Below are 25,019 nucleotides of genomic sequence, written 5' to 3'. Positions count from 1 at the left end.
GCGTCTCTTAATTTCGTGGCTGCAGTGACCATCTGCAGTGATTCTGGAGCCCAAAAAGATAAAGTCTGCCACTGTTTCCCCATCTATTTGCCATGAAGTGATGGGACCAGATGCCTTAATCTTCGTTTTTTGAATATTGAGTTTTAAGCCAACTTTTTCACTCTCCTCTTTCACTTTCATCAAGAGTCTCCTTAGTAGTTCTTCGCTTTCTGCCATAAGGGTGTTGTCATCTGCATATCTGAGGTTATTGATATTTCTTCCGGCAATCTTGATTCCAGCTTGTGCTTTCTCCAGCCCAGCGTTTCTCATGATGGATGTACTCTGCATATAAGTTAAATAAGCAGGGTGGCAATATACGACCTTGTGTGGAGATTCAATAAAGCAATGCATATAGAGCCTGGGGTGTGGCTTCTAGTAGTTGCTTAATAAATATTAGGTCCTCCTTCTCCATGACCCCCAATCCTTCCTCCATTGTAGATAGTACTTTCAGCTATTTTCTAGAATGCACTCTAGACCCCTCTAATCCCCACCTTGCCTGACACAGTGTCACAGATATTTTTGGTGCACTGACTTTCTACTGACTTTCCACTTTGCACTGACTTTCCACTCAGCCCCAGACCAGTCACACTCCCCAGCTCATTCCTTTAGACCTGGGCACCTCCCTCTCAGAACAAATTGGGAACATGTGCTGGTTTCAACCATTGCTGACTGTTTGACCCTGGACCAACCACTTTTTGGAACCATATTTCCTGTTAAATAGGTCTTAAAAGACTGACTTTACAGAGTCATTGAAAGGTTTAGAATGAATAATGAAAGAAAGCATAGTGTTGTATCAGCTGCCCCCAGTTTGAAGATTGAGACATTGTATTTATGGACAGAATCTCTGTATTTTCTGGAAAAAGCAGAATGCCAGTCACACAAGGGCCTCATTCCCATCCTTGACAATCGTCAGGGACTGGGCATCTGCCCCATGTGGGTGCGGCACGTCCCCTCCTCTCCCTCCAGTCCCCACACCTGGCCCTCTTCCCTCAGCTACCTGGCTTGCACAGAGTAGGTGACCAGGAAACATCGACTCTTCCCTTTGTTAGGTTGTTTCACTCTAGGTACGCTGGTTAAGGGGCTTCCCAGGTGGCGCTAGTGGTAAAGACCTGCCTGCTGATGCAGGAGACGAAAGAGACATGGGTTCGATCTCTGGGTTGGGAAGATCCCCTGGATGCGGGCATGGCAATGCACTCCAGTGTTCTTGCCTGAGAATCCCTTGGACAGAGGAGCCTGGCAGGCTACAGTCCATGGGGTCACAAAGAGTTGGACACGACTGAAGTGACTGAGCATGCACACATGCATACTGGTTAAGATCTGTATTCTACATTTGCCTTTGTTAATCGACTGGTAAAGACCCAACCTTGTGAAGTAAGCCCTCAGCTTCTCCAACCTGTAACAAGTTTACTCTCAAAGATCTTAATAGCCTCTGATCCAAGCTGAGCAAGGGTTTGCACTTTCAAAATGAAAAAATGCTTCAGGTCAGAGATCTCTCTTCTACGTAAACTGGGCCCCAGGCCCCCGTTTCTTCTTTCTAATGATGATGCCAATAGCAAATTAAATTGGAAAATGAGTTATTGCTTTGGAATGTTCCAATTTAAATTGTGCTTTCTCTCTTTCAAGGGTTCCGCTGGATATTAATGAATTTCTGGCTTTGGGCAGGTTCACGTTTCTGTACTGCCCCTCCCTCTGTGGGGAGTTGTCCTCTCCGGGTTCTGAAAGAGACCCTTGAATTATTGCTCGTATAAAGTTTGAAGCCACAGATGTTTCATTTTCCCTTTCCTTTCAGAAGGCAATTTACTCGATGGGATCCACTGGGGCCCTAAATAATAGGCTTCTTTAATGGATATTGGGGGGCTTTCATGGGGAACTGTCTAACCAGTATGATACATAATCTTTTTGGTTTGGGATAGAACCTTGTATTCCAAACAGCTAATCTGGTAGCATCCATTCCAGAGGAAGTGAGTAGCACACACAGCCTTGGGACTGATACCTGAGTTCAAAATCTACTTCATTCACTATTTGAATTTACTTATTAGGCAAGTGACTTCGCTTCCTCGGGTCTTTGATTCTTCATTTATAAAACAGGAAAAAATGATAAGATGTATCTTCTAGGTTTTAAAAATTATTAATAAGAAATAAATTACATATATATATATACACCATGTTCATTCATTCTCACTGTTCATCTTATCCCTTTCCAATGAAATTGTCTTGCTCCTGGGAGCACAGTTCATAAGCAAAACCAACTCCTTCTCTAGGAACTGACCCCAACTGAGGAGTTAAACAGAATACAAGCAGTAAATAGAACAGATGTTCACCCTCCGGACCTGTCTTGCCATTTTATGGCTGGCATTTCTACCTGAGAGATAACATTTCAATAGAAAGCATTCTGATACATTCACTTAGAAGCCACTTACTGAACACAGCCTCAGACCAAAGCCATGCAGGTGATCTGTATGGCCTCATGTTGTCTTTCAAAGCCTCTGGGAACTAGGGATTACTGTAACTCCCATTTCATAGATGAATAAACTGAGCCTTGGAGATGTCACAGAACTTGTCTGAAGTCACCTGGGTAGCAGCAGTAGGCGCTGCCAGTGGAGAAGCTGTGTGTTCTCAGAGTCTGCACTGGCGCTGACCTGGCTCTGGCTAGCAGTGATGGTTGCCTATTTCATAAACCCCAAAGGACACAGTTTCTTTTCTTCTGATTAGTTCAAACATCCAACAAAAAACACCATACATCTTTGTTTTGGTCCTTCTGGTTCATAGCTATGTGCGTGAGTCTGATGAGTCCCAAACAGGAGAATGAATTCCTTAGCACTGATTGAGTGGATGTGTCTGTTTGGTATAAAAAAAAAAAAATCGCTGAAATCGTGGACCAATGGGACAGTCAGAGGGCACACGGTTTTATATCCTGAGATGTGTTCCTTCTTTCTGGGTCCTCAGGACACGCATCATCTCTGGGCACTGGCTCTGTGCCAGGTGTGTTTTCACTGAGTGATCTCGTGTGATCTTTACACTGATGCTCCAAGGTAGTTATTAGGATCCCAGTTTCCAGATGAGAAAGCTGAAACCAGGAAATGTAAAAAGGGAACCAGGAGGTGGTGGGATTAGAATACCAACATGGGCACTTCTGGTTTCCAACTCAAGGCTCTGGCCACCACCCCATTTTTCTCTCTTTATTGAGACAGAACAGAATGATGGAAAATTTTCCATCTGAGGCCACACTGAAATATACTTGGCTGACCTGGGAATGTGTGTACTTAGAGGGTAGATTCAGCTTCTAGGTGCGACTGCAATGTGAGAATGGTGAACTCTTGACCTAGTCAGCTGGCTGAAGGGGTCAGCCTACACACCCACAGCTGTAGATTGACAAGGGCTGGAGAGAGTTTTTAGTGTCAGTATCCTTCCACTCTTTCCTTCTGAGGTTCCTGCCAAGGAGATCTGAACATAAGGATGGACCCCAAATGGCAGATGAAGAGCTACCCTACTCACCTGCCAGGCATCCGATAATCCAAGAGGCAGTTTCTCCCCTGAGCACAGCTGGGCCTGAGGCTCAGGATGGGAGGCCCAGGTGGCTTTCTAGCTTCTCAGCCTGTTTTTCCCACCCTCACCTTGGGGAGGGATCTCATGCTGATGGATACTCACTGTCCCTGGAGGGAAAACTGAGGTGGAAGTCAGGAGGGAGAGTGTTTGTTCCTAATTCTGAGTGTCGGTCTCACCCAGTGATGACCTTGGTCAAGATGCTGCAGGTGAGGGGAAGGATGGATGGAAAAGAGATGGCACAGGCTCCTCCCATGTAGGAAGAGTGAGAATTTACCTCCATCCTGACCCATGAGGCAAGGAGCCAAAGAAGAGATGTTCATGGGGTCTGGGTGCTGGGGGCAGGAAGGGAAAGGTTTACAGCTGGAACCTGGTGCTGCTTTTAAGGTAGAGCATCTGCAGTAACGTGTAACCTTTGCTGCCAGGCTCTGAAAAATAAGATCCAGGGGAAACCAAAAAGGGGACAGCAAGGGAGCCGTATCAGAGGTCACTGCGGAGGAGGATTCATTAGAAGAACTCACAGGACTCAGGGTGTAGCTGTAGGACAGCTGTGATTTGTTACAGTGAAAGGGATAGAAAGCATAGGCAGCAAAGGAAAAAGGTGCAGGGATCACGCCAGAGGAAAGCAGGCGGGAGCTGGTGGAGGCCTCTCCGGGAGTCACACAGGACACGCTCACGTTTCCCAGCAAGGGGTTGTGAGCACACGCATGGAGAGTAGTGGACCAGGGAACTAGCGAGATACTCAGTGCCCAGGGTTTCTTTTGGGAGCTGGGTCACATCAGCAGACTTGCATGTACCCAAGTTCTGGACTCCAGAAAATGCAGTGTTCAGCATAAACCATGTTGTTTGTAGAGTGTAGGCACAGCGAGTCCTTCTTACTAGTTCTGGGACTCATGGGAAAGGTTAGTTGTTCAGTCTGTCCGACTCTTTGCAACCCAATGAACTGTAGCCCGCCAGGCTCCTCTGCCCATGGGATTCTCCAGGCGAGAGTACTGGAGTGGGTTGCCATTCTCTTCTCCAGGGAATCCTCCTGACCCAGGGATCCAAACGGTCTCCCGCATTACAGGCAGTTTCTTTACCATCTGAGCCGTGAGGGAAGCATCATGGGAACCCTCCTGTTACCAAATTCCTGGGTGCCAACTAGCAAGTGGACCTTCACAAGGGAAGCAGTCTCAGGCTTGCTATGTTAACTGTGTTCTGTGAAAACTCCTCCAGGACTCCTGCTAGGTAGGGAGTGTGTGTGTGTGTGTGTGTGTGTGTGTGTGTATGTGCATGTATATATGTAGGGCGGGAGGAGTGAGGAGGTGGAAGATTGGATAGAGATCCCTTCCTTCTCATGGACACAAGTAGCGAGTTGAATGGAGGCAGAAATGCTGCCTCCCCCAAACGTGGCCACCTTCTGCACAGAGGCGATCCCTCCGTGTGTGCTGCCGCGTTACTGGCAGGCCTTGGCGCTCAGCCTTGCAGGAATTACAGGAAGACGTGGAGAAGCTTATCTGGCTCAGAACCCCCCGCTGGCATCCAAGCGGTGCCACACATGGGAACTTGGAGAAGATGATTTCTAATTTTCCAAACCAATTTTGCTGACCTGATTTTTTTTTTTTATCAGTTCTTCTGCCAAGAAAGAGGATTGAGGAATGAAAGTAGCTTAACAGAACAGGCTGTTTGGGCTGCAGGGCTGGCGTCTCCATGGAGATGAAGATGCAGGCTGCGTCTGGACAAGGCTCGGCTGGCTGCAGTGAGGCAGTGATGCACCTCTGACTGTGGCCAGGATGTGTGTGGCTGGTACCCTGGGGGAGGGGACCGCCTGCCCGTGCTGGGCCTGGCTCTGGGCTGGCGAAAGCAAAGCGGTGTGAGACCTTCGAAGCTCATTCGTGTGCTCTTGGCGCTGAGCCCTGGGCTGGAGGCTGGCGGAGGCACAGTCCTGGCCCTCGAGAGGCTCATGGTGTGGTGGGGCAGGCTGACGGGTTTAGAAGTCGTGATAACATGGAGCAGCACGTGACAGGGGCCAGGGTGGAGTTCGGGGGAGCCCAGAGAGACCCCTCTCCTGAGGGAGAGGTCTGGGACAGCTTCCTGGGGTGCCGGGGAGACAGCCTCCAGGGGAAGACAGTGGACGGGTGTGCCAGCAGCAGAGAGCCTGGGATTGTGTGTGTCTGTGTGACTGTGTTTCTCTGTCTCTGGATGTTGGGGTGTGTGTGTGTGTGTGTATGTCTGTGTGTCTACGGGCCTCCTGTCTACATGTGTCTCTGTGTGTCTGTATTTGCCTGTGTGTGTGTGTCTGTGTGTGTGTGTGTCTGCGCGCGTGTGTGTGTCTGCGTGTGTGCGTGTGTGTGTGTCTGCATGTGTGTCTGCGTGTGTGTGTGTGTGACTGTGTTTCTCTGTCTCTGGGTGTTGGGGTGTGTGTGTGTCTGTCTGTGTGTGTGTGTATGTCTGTGTGTCTACGGGTCTCCTGTCTGTGTGTGTGTGTCTGCGTGTGTGCGTGTTTGTGTCTGCGTGTGTGTGTCTGCGTGTGTGCGTGTGTGTGTCTGCGTGTGTGTGTGTGTCTACGGGTCTCCTGTCTGCGTGTGTCTCTGTGTGTCTGTATTTGCCTGTGTGTGTGTGTGTGTGTGTGTGTATGTCTGTGTGTCTACGGGTCTCTCTGCATGTGTCTCTGTGTGTCTGTATTTGCCTGTGTGTGTATCTGTGTATCTGTGCATTTCTGTGTGTGTGGGAGAGGGCTCCTAGGGTCACAGCGGTTGGTGGTGTGGGACAGGTAAGCAGGACCGGAGGACCAAGGCAGTGCAGTGCCAAGGGATGAAGACGTGTTTTAGGTCCATTCAGACCCGGCTTCCGGGTCTCGCTCTCCCACTGATGGCCTGGAAGTCCTGACGGCTGTACAGCCTCCGCACCCTCCAACTCCTCGTCTGAGAAGCAGGAATGTGGGCAGTACCCACTTTATGGGGCCCTGGGTGGGACTGAGTGAGACCCCCTTTGTGCTGAATATCTGATGTTCAGGGATGTACGGTCCTTGTTGCCTTCTGTTCAGAAGCCAGACAGAGGGTGTTGGCCCTTGTCTTGATCTGACTGTAGGCTCCAGGTCACCTGCATCCAAACCTCCTGGACTTAGGTTGAAATGCTGATTTCTGAGTGTTGCACAGACTAAAGGAACCCGGATCTCTGGGTGCCGGGCCCAGGACTAACACCTACTTTCAGGGCCCCGGAAGCTGAAAGACAGAGCACCACCCGCTCTCGAGGGGCTGTTGTCAGTCTGGGAGGGCAGGTCCCAGGTGACGTGATGCAGTGTAACACACAGTGGTCCTTGCGCTGAGGAAATAACTGAATTAAACTTAACTCTAATAATGTGCAACCATAGCAACAGCATTGGTGGCAATAAGAAGCATTAGTTTATCATTTTTGCCTTTACATGACTGACTTGTCATTTGCAGTACTTATCTTTGTTGCACTTCATGCAGTTTTGTGCAGATTAGTGTAATGATTTGGAGTCATTCTGTAGATAAGAGACCTCTCTTGTTCTGGGATGGCCTGGACTGGGCTTGTGATGAAGTTCTATGTGATCAGAAAAAGTTGGATGGACCACGAATGGGTAAAATGAGAAGGAGCAGGGGGTTCAGGACTTATGCAGGGAGTCACATGGACAGAAACAAATAGCAAGTACGTAAAAACGGACTTGAGATGGTGGCAGCGTCAGATCCAAGGGTGTTTCTCCTCTTGGATCTCCCATTTTGTTCTTATAACATAATACATTTTTAGTCAAAATAAACTCTAACACAGTTATAGATTTATTGGCAGAATACATATGGTTAAGTAGCTGGCTTCCGAGTTAATGTTCATACCTTCCCCGCAGATTTGCCAGAACACAAAGTGATGTGTGTGTGTTCGCTCTGGATGCTAACTGTGATCATTACCTTAGGCTGAAGTGAAGTGAAGTGAAGTTGCTCAGTCATGTCCGACTCTTTGTGACCCCATGGACTGTAGCCCACCAGGATCCTCTGTCCATGGGACTTTCCAGGCAAGAATACTGGAGTCGGTTACCATTTCCTTCTCCAGGAGATCTTCCCGACCCAGGGATTGAACTGGGGTCTCTTGCATTGTAGGCAGATGCTTTACTGTCTGAGCCACCAGGAAAACTGGCTTGGGCTAGGCCTATGCTTTAGGGCTTCAGGCACAATCAAATTCTATTTCACAACAGCTGGTGGAAAGAAGTAAGCTGAAGATTTGAAAAGGCAATCAACTTGCCCAGGGCCACAGCAAGTAAGAGTCAGAGCTGGACTTTAAGACGAGACCATCTGGAGACTCTACTCCATTCACTGTTTGGTGCTAGGGAGAGGGGTAGGAGAGGGTGTCCTTTGGGCAGAATTTATGGATTCGGCGATCCTCTCGCACTTTCTACTCAAGCCCTTTTGTCAGGATCTTTGGGGCCGAGCCAGGAGCTAGGCGCCGGGCGGCCTAATTCTGTCTCTAGAGGTTCCAGCTGTCACATACGGAAGATGAATATCTGTTGGGCAGCTCTGTTTTTATCTCTCCACAAAGTTTTATTTCTCCGATGTGAGTGATTCTATTGCTTTGAGGTTTCCAGGGTTTGCATTCTTCATAAAGAAGGACGGTTTATTGGGTATCATGGTGCTGAGATGGTGCAGTACGTGAATGTTAATGAAGTTCATGTTTCCTGGCATAATGAGGGTCCTAGATCAGCGCCGTGGCTTGACAGACAGTGGGAGAGTTTTTTGTTTTTCTCTTCTCTCTTCCTCACTCCTGGGGTTTCATGTCTGCTGTGACATTATCTTCCTGGAATAAGTTTACCATACACATCATCTTGCTTCACTGCACTGTTACAAACAAATGCAACTGCAGGACAGAGAAATATTTATCAAAAGGTCTGTTAAGGTAGCGTTTAGGGTTGAGGGCTTCAGAAGCTGATATTCCAGAATTCCAATCAGGCTCTGTTACTTTAGTAACCACCTGAGCTCAGACAAGTAACTTTATGCTTCTGTGCCTCAGTGTGCAAAGCTGTAAAATGGATGTAATAATGAGGCTTATAGGGCTATCATGAGGATTAAAGGAGATATTATATAAGAAACACTTGACACAGTACCCAGTACCTTACTGAGCAGTCAATAAGCGACTGCTATTCTCGGTTAAGTCCAGGGCCAGGACAAGACCAGGTAATTTACAGGCATCATCTCATGCAATCATCACACCAATCTTGTGGGGTGGAATTTTTGTTTCCATTCAACAGAAGAGGAAATAGGAATTCAGAGGGAAGAAGCATCTTGTGGAAGGTCACACAGCTTATCAGAATCTGAAGCAGAATGGGAACCTTCTTGGGATGGGGCCACAGGTACTGCAGAAAACTGCATGGACATTGCCTAGAATGGCAAACCTATTTCTCTCAGCCATCAGAGAGAGGTTTCTCATCTTTTCAGAGCACAGCAGGCAGATAAGGAGTTTGCTTCATGGGAAAAGCTAACCATTTCCCAGCATCAGACAGACTGCCTCAGATGGCTCAATGCAGTGATTTTATCCGGTTACTCCGTCAGGTGTGGAACAGTTAAAAGGGGCCCTAAAATTCACTCAAGGTGGTACTTTGTGCCAAAAATGAAGAAAGAGGTGTGGAATCAGAATGTGGGATGGGAAATCTGATCTGTGCCAAGTCATGAGCTGGACCACAGAGGCAAACAAGGTACAGTCTGGATAGTCACGATACAGTGGGCTGAGTGCTCTGTGATGACGGAGAACAGAGTGTGGCGAGAACACAAGTCAGCAAGGGGAGGCTTCCTCGAGGAGGTGAGATGTTGTGGGCCGGGTTTTGAAGCATGAATAGGAGTTCTCCAAGGGAAAAAGGGCTGGATATGTATACAAGAGAAATCTGCATTGAGAAATGGCAGCCTTCCTAAGTGGTTGGAGCCCTTGAAGTGTGTGCTGAAGAGCGTGGCAGATGACACGGCAAGAGAGGGGAGCACACATCTGTAGCCCTTACGCCAGGCGGTGTGGGAGGGCACCAGGTTAGCTTCCTGGGGCTGCCACAGCCAGTTGCCACACACTGGATGAATGCAACAGGAATTGATTCTTCTGCAGTTCTGGAGATCAGAGAGTCAAAATCAAGGTGTTGGCAGGGCCAAGCTCTCTCTGAAGTCTCTAGGGAAGGATCTGTCCTTGCCTTTTCTAGCTTCTGGAGGCTCCAGGCGTCCCTTGGCTCGTGACTGCATCACTTCGCTCTCAGCCTCTCTTGCCCCACGCCCTTCTCTCCTCCTTGTGTTTGTCTCCCTCTGTGTGTCTCACATAAGGGCACTTGTCCTTGGGTTTGGGGCTCACCTGGACAGCCCTGGATGATTTCATCTCAGGATCCTTAGTTTAACTACATCCATACAGACCTCTTTTCCAAGTAAGATGATATTTGCAGATTCTGGTAATTAACATGTGGACCTATCTTTTAAGAGGTCATCATTCAACACACTACAGGGCTTCCCATGCACCATCTGATTTAATCCTCAGAACTCTGAGGGGCAGATACCATTACTATTCCTCTTAACAGAAGTGGACACTTGTTGAAACAGATTAAAGGTAAACTTTAGGAGAGCAGGGACGTCCCTGCCTCAGCACTGTACTCTGAGTGTGTGGAATTCTCTGGCACATTGTAGGTGCTCAGTTAATATTTAGTGAATAAATGATTTATCAGGAACATATCATAGACTAAAAACATAGGCCATACTTCATAGAGATAGACTTCTGACTGTATTACTTAATTATCTGTGTTACCCTGTGAAAACAATATAACCTCTCTGCACTTTAGTCAAAAGAAATGAAAAGGTACTACCTTATGTGGCTGTTGTAAGAATAAAATCATATACAGTGATGAGAAGAGTGCCTGGACATCGGTGCTTAGTAAATGGAAAGGTGAAGTATTACTGTGCCTTGTCTCTGGGGAGGGGAGGCATACGGGTGGTGGTTAAGTAGAGTGCTCTGGGAGAAGGGTCTCAGGAGCTGTGCAGATGGGGCAGTGGCTAAATATCACCTGAAGACTTTGGGGAAGAGGAGAAAGTTGGCCTAGGTCTAGAATGAACAGGGGCTTGATGGACTTGGGAGGGGAGGCTGACGTTCAGGGCAGAAGGACCAGTAGGCGCAGGAGCTTGGAGGTGGGGAAACGAGCATGCCATCAGGCAATAGAGGGGGGGTCAGTACAGAAGGGGCATGCTGAGCTTCCACCAGGAAGGGCCTTGTCTACTGCGTAAGGGGTTCAGACTTGACCCTGGGGTTGTGACAGCTCATTCACGAGAAACCGCATGCCGAGGTTGGTTCATTAGAAAGTCTGGGGTGATCGGGAAGCCAGGAAGCTGGAGCTCAGGGAAACATTGAGGAAGCTGATGCATGGATGCTGGTCCCACCCAGGGAAGTTATGATGAAGATGGTGGAGGGAGACAAACACACCATGCTGGAGGTAGAAGCTCCGGGAGCTGGTGGCCGACCTGGGTGGGGCTCAAGGAGACCAGTGAGTGATGGCAGGATTGGCTGCAGGAAGGCAGGTTCCAGAGGCAGGTGGGCAGAGTGACTCCCCACCGTAGCTGAGGCAAAGACACCAGGCTGGGTCTGGCATGGTGAGTTCAAGGTGTCCTTAAGGACATTGGCCAGACTTATCTTTTACTAAATGTGGGACCTTAAGCAAATCACCTTGCCTCTTAGAGCCTCAGTTTCTCCATCAGCAAAACAGAGTTAAGATTTCTATTTGCTTCATATAATGGTGGTCATATTAATATACAGTAAGTTCTCAGTATTTCTCCAATACTTTGGGTACCTGATGCAAAGAACTGACTCATTGGAAAAGACCCTGATGCTGGGAAAGATTGAAGGCCGGAGGAGAAGGAGACGACAAAGGATAAGATGGTTGGATGGTATCACTGATTCAATGGACATGAGTTTGAGCAAGCTCCGGAGTTGGTGTGGACAGGGAAGCCTGGTGTGCTGCAGTCCATGGGGTCACCAAGAGTCAGACACAACTGAGCGACTGAACTGAACTGACTGAATTTCCAGTAACTCCCAGCACCTGTTGTTACTATGACAACCACTACTGCTACTGTTGCCATTCTTTGGAGTGTGGACCACTGAGAATGGGCATCATGACTGAGGCGTCAGCACACCTTTGCCAGAGCACCTGGCTGCATGCTCTGTTGTAAGTTCTTCCTCTCTTCTCTCCTTAAGTGAAAGTCATTCAGTTGTGTCCAACTTTTTACAACCCTATGGACTGCCCACCAGGCTTCTCTGTCCATGAAATTCTCCAGGCAATAAGACTGGAGTGGGTTGCCATTCTCTTCTCCTCTTCTCTCCTTAGTTCAGTTCAGTTCAGTTCAGTCATTCAACCATGTCTGAATCTTTGTGACCCCATCAAATGCAGCACGCCAGGCCTCCCTGTCCATTACCAACTCCCAGAGTTTACTCAAACTCATGTCCATTGAGATGGTGATGCCATCCAACTGTCTCATCCTCTGTCATTCCCTTCTCCTCCTGCCTTCAATCTTTCCCAGCATCAGAGTCTTTTCAAATGAGTCAGTTCTTCGCATCAGGTGGCCAAAGGATTGGAGTTTCAGCTTCAGCATCAGTCCTTCCAATGAATATTCAGGACTGATTTCCTTTAGGATTGACTGGTTGGATCTCCTTGCAGTCCAAGGGCCTCTCAAGAGTCTTCTCCAACACCACAGTTCAAAAGCGTCAATTCTTTGGCGCTCAGCTTTCTTTATAGTCCAACTCTCACATCCATACGTGACCACTGGAAAAACCATAGCCTTGACTAGATGGACCTTTGTTGACAAAGTAATGTTTCTGCTTTTTAATATGCTGTCTATGTTGGTCATAGCTTTTCTTCCAGGGAGTAAGCGTCTTTTAATTTCATGGCTGCAGTCACCATCTGCAGTGATTTTGGTGCCCAGAAAAATAAAGTCAGCCACTGTTTCTACTATTTCTCCATCTATTTGCCTTGAAGTGATGTGACCAGATGCCATGATTTTATTACTTTTCTGAATATTGAACTTTAAGTCGATTTTTTCACTCTCCTCTTTCACTTTCATCAAGAGGCTCTTTAGTTCTTTGCTTTCGGCCATAAGGGTGGTGTCATCTGCATATCTGAGGTTATTGATATCTCTCCTGGCAATCTTGATTCCAGTTTGTGCTTCATCCAGCCCAGAGTTTCTCATGATGTACTCTGCATATAATTTAAATAAGTAGGGTGACAATATACAGCCGTGACATACTCCTTTCCCTATTTGGAACCAGTCTGTTGTTCCAAGTCCAGTTCTAACTGTTGCTTTCTGACCTGCATACAGATTTCTCAAGAGGCAGGTCAGGTGGTCTAGTATTCCCATCTCTCTCAGAATTTTCCACAGTTTGTTGTGATCCACCTAGTCAAAGACTTTGGCTTAGTCAGTAAAGCAGAAATAGATGTTTTTCTGGAACTCTTCTGCTTTTTCGATGATCCAATGGATGTTGCCAATTTGATCTCTGTCTCCTCTGCCTTTTCTAAAACCAGCTTGAACATCTGGAAGTTCATGGTTCACGTATTGCTGAAGCCTGTCTTGGAGAATTTTGAGCATTACTTTACTAGTATATGAGATGAGTGCAATTGTGCGGTAGTTTGAGCATTCTTTGGCATTGCCGTTTTTTGGGATTGGAATGAAACTGACCTTTTCCAGTCCTGTGGCCACTGCTCAGTTTTCCAAATTTGCTGGCATATTGAGTGCAGCACTTTCACAGCATCATCTTTCAGGATTTGAAGTAGCTCAACTGGAATTCCATCACTTCCACTAGCTCTGTTCCCAGTGATGCTTCCTAAGGCTCACTTGACTTCACATTGCCAGATATCTGGCTCTAGGTGAGTGTTCATACCATTGTGATTATCTGGGTCATGAAGATCTTTTTTGTATATTCTGTGTATTCTTGCCACCTCTTTTTAATATCTTCTGCTTCTGTTAGGTCCATACCATTTCTGTCCTTTACTGTGCCCATCTTCACATGAAATGTTCCCTTGGTATCTCTAATTTTCTTGAAGAGATCTCTCTTTCCTATTCTATTGTTCTCCTCTATTTCTTTGTACTGATTGCTGAGGAAGGCTTTCTTATCTCTCCTTGCTATTCTTTGGAACTCTGCATTCAGATGGGTATATCTTTCCTTTTCTCCTTTGCTTTTCACTTCTCTTCTTTTCACAGCTACTTGTAAGCCCTCCTCAGATAGTCATTTTGCTTTTTAGCATTTCTTTTTCCTGGGGATGGTCTTGATCCCTGTCTCCTGTACAATGTCATGAACCTCCATCCATGTTCATCAGGCACTCTGTCTATCAGATCTAGTCACTTAAATCTATTTCTCACTTCCACTGTATAATCTTAAGGGATTTAATTTAGGTCATACCTGAATGGTCTAGTGGTTTTCCCTACTTTCTCCAATTTAAGTCTGAATTTTGCAATAAGGAGTTCATGATCTGAGCCACAGTCCACTCCCGGTCTTGTTTTTGCTGACTGTATAGAGCTTCTCCATCTTTGGCTGCAAAGAATATAATCAATCTAATATCAGTGTTGGCCATTGGGTGCTGTCCATGTGTAGAGTTCTCTCTTGTGTTGTTGGAAGAGTGTTTGCTATGACTAGCGCATTCTCTTGGCAAAACTCTTTTAGCCTTTTCCCTGCTTCATTCCATACTCTAAGGCCAAATTTGCCTGTTACTCCAGGTGTTTCTTGACTTCCTACAGTCCCTACGGGACTGGAATAGGACATCTTTTTTGGGTGTTAGTTCTGGAAGGTCTTGTAGGTCTTCATAGAACCATTCAACTTCAGCTTCTTAAGTATTACTGTTCAGGGCATAGACTTGGATTACCATGGTATTGAATGGTTTGCCTTGGAAACAAACAGAGATCATTCTGTCATTTTTGAGATTGCATCCAAGTACTGCATTTTGGACTCTTTTGTTGACCATGATGACTACTCCATTTCTTCTAAAGGATTCCTGCCAACAGTAGTAGATATAATGGTCATCTGAGTTCAATTCACCCATTTGAGTCCAGTTTAGTTCGCTGATTCCTAAAATGTCAGTTTTCACTCTTGCCATCTCCTGTTTGACCACTTCCAATTTACCTTGGTTCGTGGCCCTAACATTTCAGGTTCCTATGCAGTATTGCTCTTTACAGCATCGGACCTTGCTTCCATCACCAGTCACATCCACAACTGGGTGTTGTTTTTGCTTTGGCTCTGTCTCTTCATTCTTTCTGGAGTTATTTCTCCACTGATCTCCAGTAGCATATTGGGCACCTTCTGACCTGGGGAGTTCTTTCAGTGTCCTATCTTTTTGCCTTTTCATGCTGTTCATGGGGTTCTCAAAGCAAGAATACTGAAGTGGTTCTCTCCGTTACCTATGCTCAGAAGTTGGAGGAGGAATCTTGGGTAGGTCTTAGTTGAAGCTCTCCCACACCTTGGTTCTTTCCAAGGTTAAGGGTCTTTAGTTTGAGCCTGTGTGTGGGTGGTGGAAGGGGTTGAGACTAGTGACTGGAGAAGAACAGATGTTTCAGTGCCCCATCCCATCCCATGCGCATACAGTGTGATTTGTGGCAGGTTGCATATCTTTGGGTGTGTCTGGGGAGAGGGGTGTGCGAGTGCGTTTGTGTGTGTGTGTGTGTGTGCACTCTGGGTATTAATTCAATTCAGCATTTCTATTCAGGAAATGCCGGTCCCCTCATGGAGTCAAGGTGCTGGGCAGAGAGGAAAAGGATGAGATTGCTGGCTGCACGAGGCACTCCCAGCAGGAGGCTAGAGGCTGGCAGGGGAGGCCAGGCTGAACGGGATGTGTCCAGGAAAGCAGCGGATGGAAGCGGGAGGAAGCTGCTCTCCTGGGTCGGAGGAGGTGATGGTGGTCTCCACAGCCCTGGCATCCCCTCAGGGCTCTCTCCCCACCTCAGGCAGCTCCTCCTCCCAGGCCCTGAGCTCCTCTTCTGTTTAGGCTTTGAGGCTGAGCCTCAAAGGCGGCTCTGGCCCAGGGTGTTCTTGTGTGGGGCTCCCCCTCCTGCCCCTGCCCCTTTATCCAGGCTCCTCTCCTATTCACTGTCCAGATCCTGCTCAGGTTTGGTTTTGTCATTTTTTAATCAGGTGATTTGCTTGTTCATCGTCTGACCCTTCCTTGCTCTGCACTCCCCACGTGCTGAGGGAATGAACGGATGAGCAGGGAGACGGGCAGCAGGAGGATCACATCTCCAAGGAAACTCTCAAATCCAGCGCCAGGAACTTGTTTATTTCTAATCCTGGGCTGTTGCATTCGAGAGGTAAAGCCAAGGGCTTTCCACCATCTGCAAGCAAGGAAGTTATATAAACGGAGCCAATTGATGTTGAAGTATGGCCGGCTTTCATGCTCAGAGGCTCTCTGTGGGGAAGGGGAGGGGCTCCTCTCCCAGGTCCTCTGTCTCCCCACAGCCCCCGGGACCAGGCACTGGGACCTCCCCCTTCCATGAGGTTAATCCCTCTGAAAGGGAGAGTGTGGCTGCCTGCAGGGTGCCCTGTGGAGACCCGCCTTCAGGAAAAATCTCAGCCTGGCACAGTCAGAAACCTCAGTGGTGTTCCCATTCCCCCACCAAGTAGCCAACACTGACTCGGTCATTCAGGATGAGAATCCAGAGGCAGCTCAAACCTCCTCCTCCTCCGCAGAGTCAGCCCCTCCTCCTCCCTCTTCACATCACTCCTCACCTCCCAGGCCTCCTCAAGCTGTCGACCCCTTCCACCCTCACAACGCCAGGTCTGGTCTCAGCATTTAGGTCATGCCCTGGTACATCAGCCTCCCCAGCAGCCTCCCTCCCTCCAGCCTTGCCCCTCCCAAATTATGTATGCCTCTGTGTTCACTTCCCCCTTTTACCATCTTTCTGATCCTGTCAACTTTCCTGCTTAAAACCTTAAGGGGCTCTCTGTCAGCCTGGAGCTAAAGCCTAAGTTTTAGCCTGGTCCTTCTTTACCTGTTCTCTCTGACCCACCCACTGCCCCAGGCCTGTCTCCCCGTCACGTCCATCCTCTGGAGCAGCCGTGACAACCCGTATGGTGTTTCTCGAACAGCTCCAGTCTGCTCTGTGGCAGATGCGGCTTCTTCTGCTCAGACCCTTCTTCCTCCCCTGCCCTGGCATCCCTCCCTGAAGTCATTTCTGGAGTCACCTCCCCCAGGAGCCCTTCCCTGACCCCCCCCGCCCCCAGGCTGGTGAGGTCCGGCGGCCCCCTGGGCTGGCGCCCTCCCTCGTGGCGCCACACTTGTGTTCCAAGGGCCTCTGTCCTCGGGCCCACCTCTCCCTCGCCCTGTGGCCTGTGAGACCTCAAGGGAAGACTGGTGCCCAGCTCACAGCCCTGACCTCGCTGACCTCCACAGGCCCCTAAGCGATGACCGACCTCGACTTGTTTCAGAAGTTACCAAGGTCCAGTGTGGGGAGGCAGGCTTATCTTGGCCTAAAACGGCCTCCCATCCCCTCCTTCTGGGCTGCGGAAGGCATGGCAGAAGTGAGCCTTGCTCGGGAGACTCCCCTGGGGTGGGCTGCTCTCCTGGCGTCCCAGCCAGTGTCAGACCCTCGACTCCTGTGGCCGTGCGGCGCACGCCCGCCCCGCTCTGTGCCAGCCCTTCTTGACGCTTGCCTGCACATGGCAAACACCACGGGACTCTGAAATCGATCTGGATGGAGCCGGATCAGGATCGTTTAAAGCACTACCCAGGTGTAAGCTCGAGACCCCTCAGACCCAGTCATCCTGGAGGAGTGGTTCTCGTGTCTGGCTGTACACTGCCGTCACCTGGAGAGCACCTTGGGCCCACCGTCCCTGACCTGACAGATCGGAGCGCACCGCGTGGTAGCCGTCCAGGCATCTGCCCTCCCTCTCCTTCTTCCCTCCCTCTCTTGTCCTTTTCCAGAAACATGTGCTATGCTCTGCCGGTCGAGCCTGAGTGCTGCGGTGAGTCAGACCCTGCCCCTGCTAGGTGGGGCTGTTAGCTCAGGGCCGTTAGGAATGAAAGAGCCCCCCCCCCCAACCCAAACACAAAAAGAAACCCACTGTAAGGGAACCTGTCCCACGGCCAGCCTGCAGGGCCCTCTCCAGCTCCCAGCAGCTTCACCGGGCTGCCGGGGGCGAGAGCCGCTGGAGACGCCTGTGCTGGAGTCTTGTCCTGCTCCTAAGTCACAGAGAGGCCCGGCTCTCTGCTCACAGGCTGGAGCCGCGTGTGACCATTTAGGATGGGGGGCTGTCCGCGGGTTCTCCCAGACCCTGCATCAGGCTGGCGGTGGTGGCAGGGTGGGCAAAAACTCTTGACTTTTTCTTTGCAAGTTCAAGGTCTGCACGCCCGTGGAGGTGCCTCTGAGCATGTCTGTCCCAGTCTTGGGGGAGCTCAGGTGACGGGGTGCTTGCAGAAACTTCAGGTCCCTTTGACAGAATCAGCCGGAGCTCGGGGCATGTATTTTAAAGTTGGGGTAGGAGAAATTCCCTGGTGGCTCGGTGGCTAAGATTCCACACTCCCAGGACAGGGTGCCTGAGTTTGATTCCTGGTCAGAAAACAAGACCCCACATGCCACAACAAAGACTGAAGATCCCATGTGCTGCAAGTAAGGCCCGGTGCAGCCAAACAAAGCAAAACGCTGAGGTAAAATCCACACGACGTAAAGTTAAGAGCATTAGAGTGGAAACTCCATTGGCACTGAATACATTCATGGTGTTGGGCTACTGTCACCTCCATCTAGTTCTGAAATGCCTTAGTACCCCAAAAGGAGACTGTCCCCGTCAGCAGTCATCTCCCATCCTCCTGGCAACCTGCAGTCTGCCCTCTGTCTCTATGGATTCACTTATTCTGGATATTTTATGTAAATGGAACCATAGAGCGTGTGGCCTTTCATTTAGCATGTTTTCAAAGCCTGCCCACATTTGTATGAGAACTTCGTTCCTTTTTATGGCCAAATAATACTCTGTTGTACAGATAGACTACAGTTTGTTTATCCATTTGTCAGTTGATAGACATTCGGGCTATGTCTACCTTTTGGTTACTGGGAAGACTGTGCATTTAAAATCCATTATGTCTGTGCCCCAGATGCCTGTTTACTGGGCGCTCCTAGGTCCCCAGCGTTGGGCAGTGGTCTTGGGGGTCTCCTGTCCCTGTGGTAGTCATGCCATCCCTGGGGGCCTAAGCGGGATATGCATCTTTGGGGCACCTCTTGCTCCAGTTCTGGCCCCTGACCTCTCTCTCTCCACAGCTTGCCGGGGGACTCCAGTCTGCACACTGTACCGTCTCCCCTCCTCAGCTGCCACCACCCCGGCCCTGGCCAGGAGGCTGACGAGTGAGCACCAGGCCTCAGCAAAGAGCTTGGAGAGGGGTCGGTGGAGAGGGCGGACAGCACGTTGTGTGCGCAGTCGTTTGAAAATGAATTTCACCTGTCACCATATAAAAGGGAAAAATGCTTTTTCTCTGTACCCTTGCTTCTGACACCAAACGTGTGGTTTTTTCCCGCACCATGCAATTCTCCAATTCTTGGTGGAGGCTGACTGAATTCCCTATGACTTCACTCAATTCTGACATTAACTGTCCTATGTTAGCACACACCCCACAGGTCAAGGGCTCAGTCCCACAAGCCTGCATCCACTCAGATGCCACTCGCAAATCTCAGGCTATAAACTGGGGCTCTCCACCACTTCCCCCACAGGCTCAGTGATTTGCTAGAATGGTTCACAGACCCCCGGAGAGCACTTTACTTACTGTTACTGATTTATTGTGAGGGATATTAAATGATACACATGAACAGCCAGATGAGGAAATACATGGGGTGAAGGCTGGAAGGCTCCTGAGCAAGGAGTTTCTGTCCCAGTGGAGTTTGGGGTGCGCCACCCTCAGAGGCATGGATGTGTTCTTGTTTGCCAACCTGGAAGGTTTTTGAGCCCCTTCAGTTGGGTTTTCTGGAGCCTTCATGATTTATTAAAGCATTGGCCATTGGTGGTTAATTTGCTCTCCAGCCCCTCTTTCTTCCCTCCGAGGTGAGGGAGGCAGTTAAGTTACAACCTTCCTATCAGTGGTTTCTTCCCCAGCCTTAGGGGCCTTCCAAAAGTCACCTCATAACATAATATAGCATGAACTCAGGTATAGTTGAAAGGGGTTATTATGAATAATAAAAGTTGCTCCCTTCACTTTTATGAATTGGAATTATTTCAGGAACTGATCACAAAAACCAAATATTAGAACAAAAGATGCTGCTACCCTTCTCTTCTCATGTAGGAAATTGTAAGGGTTTTAACTCCATGCCAGGAGCTGGGAATAAGACCAAATAGATGTGTTTCTTATATCACAATAGTCCGCTAACCTGAAACTTCATACCCACATGCAGAGGAATTTCATGGACAGTGTCTGCCCATAGGATTCAAATGATTGCATCCCATATCCATCTTCCTCTTTTTCTCTTCAGATTCCTTCCTTTCAGGATTTATAGTTGCTAACATATGACTCCTTTGGGAGCAATGCAGAATCCCATCTCTTCTTGTCCTTATAAACCATGACCTGAGGTGGGAAGAAGATAGGATAGGGACCTCCCCCCCAACCCGAAGATGACTTTATTTTTCTTCCAAATCAAAATAAGCCTTCTCTCCATGACAGAAATTCTGCCGTATTTCTAGGTCAACTGTCTCAAAATGCTACCAGTTTTGAAAGTAACGTAGAAAAAAATTCTGTGTATAATACTCAGAGCCCAGCATCAGGGAGGTTACCCCACCACTTTGCACACAGGTGGTGACATGGGGCCAGCGCAAACCTGAAGGTGCCTCTGAAATTAGCCACTTCATCCTTTCCAGTAAATCCTGATGATGCCTTTGGTTGGTTTGGTGTTGTATTTTTTTTTAAAGCTTGTTGATAATGGTCAAGAGCTGGGCTTTCACTGTGAGCAATTTTGGAGACCATTAGATGCTTCTGAGCAGAAACAGGATATGATTTGACTTAGATTTTGAATGGAGTTCTCAGGTTACTGTGTGAATGCACATAGGGGTTGAGGAAGCCACTACTGAGAAGACAGTTGCAGTCCCGCGGTGAGGGGTGATGATGGCTCTGGCCCCAGGGAAACTGCCTGAGAACGTAAGAAGCGATTCCATGATGCATGTGTTGGAGGCAGAAATGATAGCTTCTGCTGGTGGCTGGGAGGTAGAGCGTGAGGAAAAGAGTCAGAGAGAACTTCAAATTCTTTGGCCTGAGTGACTGCAAAGGTGGCGTTGACATTTTCTGAGATGGGGAAAGTATGGGTGGAGCAGGATGGGAGGGGAGCAGGGGTTTGAGCATGCAATTCAGGTGAGTATTGGACATCCAAGTGGAGGCAGAATAAGCTTTGATATCTGAGATTGGAACTCAGTAGTGGCAGGGAGGTGGTGATCAAAGGCAGAATTACTGAAAGTGATGGCTTCATGATCAACCCCTGCCAACACAAAATTGACAGGGAAAGTACATGGGGAGGGGAGCGGATCTCACACGTGGGGCCAAGACGGAGCTTCCGAGAGTTTTGGAAGACGGAGACACCAAGGCTCAAAGATTGCAGGTTGGTGACGGAGCTGAGACTGAGCTGGTTCCTGGGGTCCCTGGTCACCCCCTACCTTTTGTAACATACCAGGCTTCCTATCAGCTCTAGGTTTGGAAGGCTGCATGTGTGGACAGAAAGCAGGCAAGTTGAGGCTGGAGCCTTCTCTTCTGTGTTTCTCCAGGTCACCATCCTCGTCAGCCTGGCCCTAGCTTTCCTCGCCTGCATCGTGTTCCTGGTGGTTTACAAAGCCTTCACTTATGACCACAGCTGCCCAGAGGGGTTTGTCTACAAGGTAAGGGGCTTCTGGCAGGGGAGTGGCTCCCGATGACTGTCCAATTCAGTTCGAGGGTCAACATCTTTTCATTGGCATTGAAATTCTGGGTATGGTAACCTCCCTGCAAATTGTTTAAAACGTAGCATGTGTCTGAAGAAAATGGAAACACTCATTTGAAGATAAAATGCACTCCAATGTTGATAGCAGCACTGTTTACAGTAGCCAAGACATAGAGGCAACCTATGTGTCCATCAATGCTGAATGAATAAAGATGTCACGTGTGTGTGATGTATATACACACACCTGTTTTATACCTGTTATACACACAATGGAATACTACTCAACCATCAGTTAGAAAGAAAATCTGCCACTTACAGCAGCATGGATGGACTTGAAGGGCATTATACTAAGTGAAATAAATCAGACAGAGAACTACAAATACTGTATGACGTCACTTATATGTGGATCTAAAAAACACAACAGCCTAGTACATGTGACATGAAAGAAACAGACTCACAGACATAGAGAACAAACTTCAGTTGCCAGTGTGTAGAGGGAAGTGGAGAAAGGCACGATAGAGGCAGAGGATTAAGAGGTATGAACTCCTGTATATAAAATAATAAGCTATAATGATGCCTTGTACCGCATGGGGAGTAGAGACAATATTTTATAACAACTATGAATGGAGTATAACCTTTAGAAACTGTGACTCCTGTTGTTATACACCTGAAGCTTATGAAGTGTTGCAAATCAAGTATACCTCAGTAAAAAAGAACTTTATGCACTCAATAAAGGCATTGAAATATGTTTTTTAAAAAAGTGTAAAGAAATATAGAAGTAACACCAAAGCAAAATTGATGGTGGCAATCTAAAATTATTTTCACTCTCTAAAATGCTGTATATTTACAATACATTTTGATGTGAAATTATAAAATCAATTAAAAAGTCCCGTGTGTGGCAGGAAGTTTTCAGGCTCTCATGAAGCACTTGGCCTCCAGTAGGCAGTAGAGGGCGCTCTCCAGAGTGTGGGAAAGGGAGGCAGGCTGGCTTAGGACTAGAAGTCAGAAGTAGATCACTCCGCCTTGGGGCGATCCTGGTTTAATGGCTGATTCCTTGTCCCTGCAGAGATGTGAAGACAGGGAGCAGAACTTCTGAGGTGGCCTCTCCCGTCTTGCAGCTGGGCCTCCTCCTCCCCCACTCTGATCGCACGCCTTCCCTTGAAAGACAGAACTGGCTGCAGGACCCCTCGCCCTCCCCCCGCCCCTCTGAGCCACAGGTTTCTCGCCTGCAGTGGGCACCCATGATGTCTGCCCACGGGATTTTGGAGAGAATTTTAGTAAAATCAAGACAGCAAAGGGCCTGCTAGAGAATGGGCTGGCAATAACTGTTAGAGGTAATAAAGCTAGAATCTAGTTCAGAGTTGACACGAGTATTGATAAGTACCACTTACTGAGTACCAATTAGATGTCACCTTCCTTCCTAGACATTTTCATAAATAGTATCTCAGTTGAGCTGTCCACCCCGTTCTGAAAAGGAAGTTTCATTACCCCCATTTTGCATCTGAGGAACCGGAGATTAAGGGCATTTTGTCTTGAGAGTTTTCCAAGACATCACTGCTGTTACATTCCAAAGTGAGAGAATCAAATGGGGAATGTTCTGCCTTAAAAACACATGTCCTTTGGTTCTGCTACATGACTTCCTAAGATGACCTTCTTAGGCGTTAGAAGCTGGGGTTCTGAAAGACTAACAATCACTATCAGTATTGGGATGTCAGTAGGAGACAGTGGAATAAACTATGATGTGTCTGCATATGGAATTCCAAACAACTGCAACAGTGAGTAAGGAGGTCTCCAGACACGGAGAGAGAATACCCTCTAGGATAAGAGTGAAGAAAAAAAGGTGCTATTTTTGAGTGAGGAAAGGGAAAGTGAATGATGTTTGCTTATATTTTCAGAAAGAAATTCTGGAAGGATAAATTTTTTAAAAAAACAACAAGAAATATAGTGAATCAGGTGGGCAGGGAGGGAACAGAAGAAACAGGAATGAGGAGCCAAGGCTTCTCTGGCTTTATCTTGATATGCATTTGTCCTGGATGTGCATCAGTGTTTGACATGTTTGTAAAAACTAAATTAAAAAAAGAAGTCCTGAAATTAAAACCAAGCTAAAATCCAGCTGTATATCAAGTTGAGGACTAAACTTACCAAGAAAATAATTGCTTCAAATGACTGCATAATATAGTATACTGACTCTACGCCCTCAGTGGAATGTATTCTAAGGACACAGAGAGCTGCAGAGAAATGATATAGTCAAAATTCAGTAGTCTGTTACTCATCATATTGCTGTTATTTTGGGACCACTGGATTGATATTGTAGGATAATGCAAATATATAATTATATGTTGCTAGGAACCAAGGCTTTGATATAAGAAGAAAGAGTAATTAGTATCCAATCAAAGAGAAGAAATGGACAGCAGTTGGCTACAGGCAGTGGTCCAGTGAAGCAGTTAGGGCCTGGGTGAATCAGCCAGGTAAAGAGCTATCAGCAGTGTCCACTGTATCCCTACAGTTAGTAAGCGGAAGGCGTTGACCTTGAATTGGTATTGGCATCAGTTTCCTCCCTTGTTCCCTCCCTCCTTTTCCTTCCTTTCTTTCTCTCTCCCTCCTTCCCTTCCTTCATTTCTTCTCCTTTTAATGAGGTTTAATTGACATATAACATTGTATTAGTTTCAAGTGTTCAACATAATGATTAAATATTTGTAAATACTGCAGAATAAGCACCACTGTAAGTCAACATCCATCACTCTGCATAGTTACATTTTTTTTCTTGTGATGAAGACTTTTAAGACCTACTCTCTTAGCAACTTTCAAGTATCCACCTCAGTATTATTAACTGTAGTCACTGTGCTGTACATTACACCCCCAGGACATGCTCATTTTATAACTGGAAACTCGTACCTTTTGGTCCCCTTGGCCCATTTCTCTCACCCCTTCTCCGCCTCTGGGAACGATTCCAGCATCAGGTTAGTTTCTTCTGGCTTCTTTTAGGTGGCAGCTTTGATGATGGTGATGGTGATGACATGAAGGAAGTTCTGGCGAGTACCAGGCCCAGGCCAGATGCCATCCCCTGCCCGCTGGCTGCGAGCCGGGGATGGCCGGGGCCCCCAGATGGGGTGGCCTCATTGCAGGGCAGGTGGGAAGCGTTCGCTGAGCTCCTCCTGACTGTCTCTCTCTTCCCCAGCACAAGCGCTGTATCCCGGCCTCCCTGGATGCTTACTACTCATCCCAGGATCCCAGCTCCAGAAGCCGCTTCTACACGGTCATCAGCCACTACAGCGTGGCCAAGCAGAGCACCGCCCGGGCCATCGGGCCGTGGCTCTCAGCAGCTGCCGTCATCCACGAGCCCAAGCCGCCCAAGACCCAGGGCCATTAGAGGCCCCCGCCCAGCCAGCATGGGGAGTGGGGAGGGGAGCCCCGCTGGCTAAGCCGAGCTCCAGTTACAAGGCAACACTGTACTCCTGGGATGTGGGGGCGGGGGTGGGGCCGGGGCGGGTGGGGGAGCTCACCGAAAATCTTGTGCACTGGAGTTGTCTGAATCAGTATTTCTTTTTGTCCTTTGGTATCGTTGATTCGTCCCCGAGTCAGGCC

At 48.1% G+C, this 25,019-nt stretch overlaps 1 protein-coding gene across 1 annotated transcript in view; it reads left to right on the top strand.

Moving 5' to 3' along the window:
- The window catches only part of NSG2 (neuronal vesicle trafficking associated 2), a 62,154-nt gene extending 37,350 nt beyond the window's left edge, over positions 1 to 24,804 (top strand). Inside the window, exons 3-4 of the mRNA XM_065905701.1 lie at positions 21,283 to 21,393; positions 24,613 to 24,804. Of these exons, the coding sequence (XP_065761773.1) occupies positions 21,283 to 21,393; positions 24,613 to 24,804 (303 nt within the window). The remainder of the gene's footprint in view (positions 1 to 21,282; positions 21,394 to 24,612) is intronic.
- Positions 24,805 to 25,019: the final 215 nt, after the last annotated feature.

This window comes from Muntiacus reevesi, chromosome 14 (assembly GCF_963930625.1).
Source record: "Muntiacus reevesi chromosome 14, mMunRee1.1, whole genome shotgun sequence".
Classification (NCBI taxonomy): Eukaryota; Metazoa; Chordata; class Mammalia; order Artiodactyla; family Cervidae; genus Muntiacus; species Muntiacus reevesi.
Note: the sequence above shows the minus strand (reverse complement) of the source record. Positions and strands in the feature narration are given on the sequence as shown.